General features: G+C 42.2%; 1 protein-coding gene and 1 non-coding gene across 2 annotated transcripts; one reads left to right on the forward strand and one right to left on the reverse strand.

Annotated features, from left to right (window-relative positions):
* Positions 1-3,999: 3,999 nt before the first annotated feature.
* LOC120092241 lies at positions 4,000-4,106 on the reverse strand. Its single transcript, XR_005485952.1, has one exon. It is a non-coding gene; the product is annotated as a small nucleolar RNA R71 (small nucleolar RNA).
* Positions 4,107-4,973: 867 nt separating this feature from the next.
* On the forward strand, positions 4,974-5,432 carry LOC120090709. The gene has a single exon (XM_039048425.1). The coding sequence runs from the start codon at positions 4,974-4,976 to the stop codon at positions 5,430-5,432; it is 459 nt and encodes a 152-aa protein (XP_038904353.1).
* Positions 5,433-7,221: the final 1,789 nt, after the last annotated feature.

Below are 7,221 nucleotides of genomic sequence, written 5' to 3' on the forward strand. Positions count from 1 at the left end.
GTCCCTGTTCATCTAGGGACAGTTCCTCTTGAAATGCCCTGTTTGTCTGCACTGGAAACATGCACCTCTGCCACTATAGCATGCTCTAGAATGCCTCTTGCAACAACTAGAGCATGTTGGTCTCCTGTCTGTGTTGGCTATCGACTCACCAGCTCGTAACATCTCTGATTGGCTAACTGCACCGGCCGAGGGTCTCGTTTTCCTTTTTTTGGATCCCTGCCAACTGGTTCCCCTAGAATGGCTTCCACTAATCTAGGTTGCCAATGGGGATCGAAATCCTCTATCTCTAGGCCCTACTACAGCCTCACTGCCTCTTGGCAATTGTTCAACATCTGCCAAACTTCGCTCGACTTGTATTGCTATTTTTACTAACTGGTTAAAATCTAGCCAATTAGCCGTAGACGTCATCGGAGTTCTGATTTCCTTCCTCAAACCTTGTTTAAATTTCCTACATCTATCTCTTTCCTCAGCAATAATCGGCAGGGCATACTGTGGCAACTCTGTAAATTTATGCTCATATTCTGCCACCAACATCGTTCCCTGTGTTAATCTGAGGAACTCATCCCTTTTTGCATCCTGAAACGAGCTGGGGTAATACTTATCTTCAAAGGCCTTCCTGAACTTAGGCCATAACATCATATCTATACTGGCTCGTCTGGCGGATATCACTTTCCACCATTTCTCTACTCTTTTCTGTAGTAAAAAGGTGGCTAATTCAACTTTCCTGTCCTCTGGACAACTCATAACATTGAAACATTTTTCAACTACATCCAGCCACAACTCAGCTTTAGCTGGATCTAGTGTACCTTCAAATGTCACAGCCTCTAGGGCTTTAAACCTCTCAATACCATATTTCTTTTTTGGGTCGGCTCGTGTAGAGCCCACACTAGGTGCTAACCTCTGCACTATCCTGTCAAACACTGCATCTTCTAGCTGTGAATCTGCCCTTGCTTGGGGAGTACTAGACTCTCCCTCGGACATCGTTTCCTAACCCACTGGATCATTCACCTTCTTTTTGCCACCCAGTGGGTTCTCCTCAACCTCCGGGCCCCTATTGGTCTGTCTCTTATACACATCTAGATGTGTATAAGAGACGTACTGGACTCTCCCTCGGACATCGTTTCCTGACCCACTAGATCATTCACCTTCTTTTTGCCACCCGGTGGGTTCTCCCCAACCTCCGGGCCCCTATTGGTAGGGTCAGTGTTCCTACCACCTGTCTGCTTACTCGGTCTGCCATGTTGCCTCGGCATTTCACCTAGTACAATGTACACATGTTAGGGACTCACACTTAAAGACTTAGACTTATGCATAAACTTCTCTCTCATTCTCAAAACCTTATGCTCTGATACCAACTTGTCACAACCCCTGCCCAGATTACCCTTTTATTCTGGAAGAGGATATGACCGTGGTAGTTACTAGCCCTACTGCCAGCACTCACCACCCAAGCCTTCTAATCTAAATACTAACCTATTCATTTGATTAGTAATTTATGCAAACAACTAACCTCTCTTAAGGTTCTACAAAGGTTACATAAATACATGCATACAGCCAAGACATTACTTTTATAGGATAAAAAAAGAATATTCACAGGTGACCCAAACATTCCTACAGAAGCCCTAGTCCCTTTCAAAACATGTGTACATAAACAGATCATCAACCTAAGTCTTTTGATAAGCCGAGTCTTTTGGTGGCAAGCAGCAGAAGGATCAACCTTGAGGAAACTGACACCTACCTGAAAAGGGAAAACACAGAAATTCTGTGAGCTAAAAGCTCAGTGAATGACTATATAATCATAAAGCAACAAGTGTAGCATCACTATAAACATGTAACTATGCCAATGAATAAACTCAAGAAAATGTCTCTAAATGTAGCTGTAAACCATTCTCAGACATCATTAAACATTATTATTCCTAGTTGAGAACAAGCCTAAATGCTCTAGCTCCCAAACATTTATTACCGACCAAGAGACCCATACTTCGGTCTCTCATCCATAACTGCCTACGTGCACATGGCAACACTAAGTACCATCATATTTTAGGTACTTCCGCTCAGATACCTTCTCAAATTTATCCTTCAGTATCGAGCTACTATGATACCTTCACATATGTCCTTCAGTATCAAATTGGCCAGATACCTTCTCAAATGTCCTTCGATATCAAATTGGCCAGGAACCTTCTTAAATGTTCATCAGTACCTAATTGGTTAGATACCTTCTCAACGTCCTTCGGTATCAAATGTGTATTTTGTAACATCAACTTAAGTTCCATTGCCTAGTATTTACACAAAAGCTGTTCCATTGTCACTCATTTACACAAGAACTCATTCTCTCATAATCTTCCTCTAGGAAGCATATATCAAAATCAGAACATAGCTTTTGTAATGGTTACACAGCATACCTTGGCCTGTGCTACACACATACAAGCCGGGAAACATGCATTAAGTTATTCTCCAACCATTTGTTGCTTGAGGAAGTATAAATACATCATTAATGCCACTGTGCTTTACTTGATCATATGTGCATGAGTATTAGAAATCTTAAGTTTACTTAGTCACTCACAGTTCGTTAGGCTCTTATTGGTTTATATGCTTCCCCTAGCTCTTTTTAGCCTGAAAAGATATAATTTCAGATTAAACTACTTAGAATTCCTAATAAAATACCTCAAATAATTCATTTATTAAAGGAACTTCCATCAATACAGACAGCTTTACTAGCGAGATCCCCCTGAGCGAGGTCAGCGAGATCCCCTTGAGCGATGCTAGTGAGATCCCCCTGAGCAATGCCAGCGAGATCCTCTAGAGCGATGCCAGCGAGATGCTCTAGAGCGATACCAGTGAGATCCTCTAGAGTGAGATCAAGTTTTTCCTGTGAAATTCTTACCGATACTCACCTCAATTCCTAACGAGATTTCCCCTTAGAGCGACATCCTCCTTGCAAAATCAGCGAGATTTCCTTTTTAAGCAAGATCTTCATGTCTAAATCTCGCTATAATTCTCCACGATGAACTGCTTGCTTGCTCTTCACAAGCTGTTGTCTGCTTATACACCAATCCTGTGTTATAACTTCAAAAATTCATAACTTAAAATCCAGAGCTTTTTTCAAGAAACTTCCTTCTACAAACTTGTTTAGATTTGAGTATATTCCATACCTTAAAATTTCATCCCAAAATTCCTTATAGTTTGGCTTGGAACTTCCAAACTTCACCTCGGGCCCTGATTAATTTATGGTTCTGCCTCTTCTGCAAATTCTCCACTTTTGTTTTTCTCCCCTTGCAATCTTTCTCCAACAGGACAACCTTGAAAACTAAGTTTCAAATGGCACCAAATTCGCTAGATCTTCTCTTGTCAATTGCCGAAACCATGCTTTTGAAGTTTCACTTCCCCTTTTAATCTTTCTGTCGCTTCTTGAATTCAAGGAGTAGATTGCCACATCACCCCTCACTTAGTGCCTCCAGCCAGACTAATGATTGAGTTTCTTCATTAATTATATTTTCCTTCCCTTCTTTCATAATTCCTATAAACAACATGAATTTCTACTTAATAAATATGTAATATAACATCCCTTTGGCTAAACATGCTTATCTAAGGAACCTAAGTTCGGGGTTTACAATCCTCCTGGCGAATGACTGCAATAGACCCATTCAAGACTATGTGTCACCCAACCTATATGATTTCTCCACAGGAATCCTAAGGCCAGCTCTGGATTGATCGAGGTTTGAAATAAAACCGGTGATGCTGCAGATGATCCAAACTTCCGGACAGTTTGGCGGAAGGCATGGCGAGGATCTGCACGCCCACATCTAGAGTTTCATTAAGACCTGCAGCACGTTCATTTTCCCAAACATCTTTGCAGAGGAGGTTCGATTAACATTGTTACCATTTTCGTTGTGCGATCAGGCACGAAAATGGGCTTATTCTCTCGAACCGGGGGAGATTACATCATGGGAACAAGTAGTTTAGAAGTTCATGAAGAAGTACTTCCCTCCGACGGAGAACGCCAGAAGGAGGAAGCTGATCACAAATTTTGAACAGGATATTGACGAATCGCTCAGTGACACCTGGGCGAGGTTTAAGAGGCTGGTAAGAGATTGCCCGCATAATTGCTTACCAGACTGCTTACAGATGGAAATTTTCTACCACGGATTAAACCCTGCATCATAGACGGCTGCCAACGTGGTAGCAGCTGGAGGTCTGCTTGATAAAACTTACAATGAGGCCAAGAATATACTTGATCGCATTTCTAAAAATCATAAAGACTGAAGAGAAAGCTATCAAAGATTGAGGATCAAGGACAGTGACGCGAATAACGGGGCCATCGCATCCCTTCAGAACCAAATGACTGCGATGATGAATTTGATTCAAGGAATCGCAATCAGTAGCCCAGGAGTGCATAGTGGGCAAGTCAACGCAATAAACCAGACGACCGCAAGTTATGCTACTTGCGGTGAAGGCCATCCAATGGAGGAATGCCCGAGAAACCACCCCAACTTTACGTGGAAAAATCAACAACAAAATTTTCAATCAGTGGCGCAAAAAGAAGGGCTACCAGGATTTTTCCCGCGAACAAACGGTCCAACACAAAACCAAGCCACAGTTCACAGGCGCCACAATCTTCATCTTTGGAGAGTTTGTTGAAGAAATATATTGAAAAGAATGAAACCATGCTTCAAAATCAAGCGATGTCTATCTACAATCTAGAAATTAAGATGGGACAGATTGGGGGGAAACTCAAGAATAGACCGCAAGGGGTCCTACCAAGTTCAAAAGAACTCTCGTGCAACCCATAGGGTACGGGAAAAGAGCAATGTATAGTTGACATTGCGGAGTGGAAAGATTGTGGCGGGAGAGAAGAAGAAGCCTAGCTGGACTGCTCCAATTGCGATGGAACCAGAGATTGCATTGACTCGAGGAGAAAAAGAAGAAAATGAGGCGATGGAACCAGAGATTGNCCTAGCTGGACTGCTCCAATTGCGATGGAACCAGAGATTGCATTGACTCGAGGAGAAAAAGAAGAAAATGAGGCGATGGAACCAGAGATTGCATCCACCTCGGAGCTGAAAGAACAGGGGACCATGAGAATACAACTTCCACCATTCCCCCAGAGACTCAAAAAGAAGAAAAATGATGAGGTACAGTATCAACACTTCATGGATATGCTGAAACAGTTGCATATTAACATTCCTTTCACCGAGGCGATTGAACAGATGCCCACATATGTGAAGTTTCTAAAGGATATGGTGACGAAGAAGAGAAACACTGGTAAGTTCGCAACGGTGGCATTGACGCAAAGTTCAAAATCCATACTTCCACAAAAAATGCACGATCTTGGAAGTTTCACCATACCCTGCTTTATTGGAGGGTTATACATCAGTCAAGCGTTTTGCGATCTCGGAGCTAGCATTAACTTGATGCCCCTGTCAAATTTCAAGTAGCTGAATGTGGGGCAGCTAACGCCCACAATTGTGACTCTCCAATTAGCGGATAGATCTCTTGTGCATCCAGAGGGGAAGGTGAAGGATGTTCTAGTTACAATCGACAAATTTATATTACCAGCAGACTTCTTCATCCTGGACTATGAAGCAGACAAGGATGTACCCATCATTCTGGGACAATCATTTTTATCCACTGGTCACACTCAGATTGATGTGTACAAAGGAGAGATCACACTGAGCATGAATGGACAGAAGCACAGGTTTGACATTATCCGAGCTATGAAATATCCTGATGAAGAAGACTTTAATGACTTCGACGATGAACCAAGTTTGAATTTAGAAGAGAAGACTGAAGATGAAAATGAAGATGAGGATGCGACCGCATCCATAGTAGCATGCAATGCAATCACAGAAAAAAAACAACCAAAAAAGATAAGATGATCGCATCCAAAGAAGACAAGCTGACTGAAGAAAGAAAAACAACAAAACCATCCTTGGATCAACCACCAACAATAGAGCTGAAGACCCTTCCAAACCACTTGAAGTATGCGTTTCTGGGGTAGAATGAAAAGCTACCTGTAATAATTTCCTCTGCACTTAATGAAGATCATGAGAATACGCAGCTAAGCATCCTGAGAAAGTATGTAAAAGCAATTGGTTGGACGCTCACAGACATTAGAGGAATCAGCCCCGCATACTGCATGCATAAGATTCGTCTCGAAGAGAATCACAAAGGATCGATCGAACATCAATGTAGATTGAACCTTACGATGAAGAAGGTCATAAAGAAGGAGATAATCAAGTGGTTAGACGCGGGAATTATCTATCCAAAAGCCGACAGCATATGGGTCAGCCCCGTGCAATACGTGTCGAAGAAAGGAGGGATGACAGTAGTCCCCAATGCAAATAACGAACTCATACCAATGAGGACTGTCACCGGATGGTGGATTTGCATGGACTACCACAAACTAAATGCGGCAACAAAAAAGGATCATTTCCCTTTGCCTTTTATCGACCAAATGCTAGACCATCTAGTTGGAAATGATTTCTACTACTTATTGGATGGATATGTCGGCTATAACCAAATCATGATTACTCTTAAAGATCAAGAGAAAATCACATTCACCTGTCTATATGGAACATTTACGTTTTGACACATGCCGTTTGACCTATGCAATGCGCCGAGCACTTTCCAAAGGTGTATGATGGCCATATTTTCTGAATATCTTGAAGACTCTATGGAAATTTTCATGGACGAATTCTCGGTGTATGGGCAAACATACGAACTCTGTCTCAAAAATCTAGAGAAGATATTGAAAAGATGTGAAGAGACGAACCTCGTGCTGAATTGGGAGAAATGCCACTTCATGGTGAAAGAAGGTATTGTGCTTGGGCACAAGGTCTCCAAGGATGGGCTGGCGGTGGACAAGGCAAAGATTGAGGCGATTGAAAAACTTCCACCTCTAGCGAATGTGAAGGCTGTCAGGAGCTTCCTCGGACATGCTAGCTTTTATAGAGGTTTTGTCAAAGACTTTTCAAAGATTACACGACCACTGAATGCGTTGCTGGAAGCAGAAAGAAAGTTTGACTTTGATGATCAATGTCGTAACGCATTCATAATACTGAAGAACGCATTAACAACCACACCAATGTTGATCACACCGGACTGGACATAGCCCTTTGAATTAATGTGCGACGCAAGCAGTTACACGATGGGAGCAGTGCTGGCACAAATGAAGAAAATAATGCTACATCACATTGCATATGCGAGTAAAACCTTGAACCTTGC

Source organism: Benincasa hispida, chromosome 11 (genome assembly GCF_009727055.1).
Source record: "Benincasa hispida cultivar B227 chromosome 11, ASM972705v1, whole genome shotgun sequence".
Taxonomy (NCBI): domain Eukaryota; kingdom Viridiplantae; phylum Streptophyta; class Magnoliopsida; order Cucurbitales; family Cucurbitaceae; genus Benincasa; species Benincasa hispida.

Bases quoted from the DNA above. Each gene is read 5' to 3' on its own strand.
- LOC120090709 (XM_039048425.1), top strand. From the start codon at position 4,974: ATGGAACCAGAGATTGCATTGACTCGAGGAGAAAAAGAAGAAAATGAG.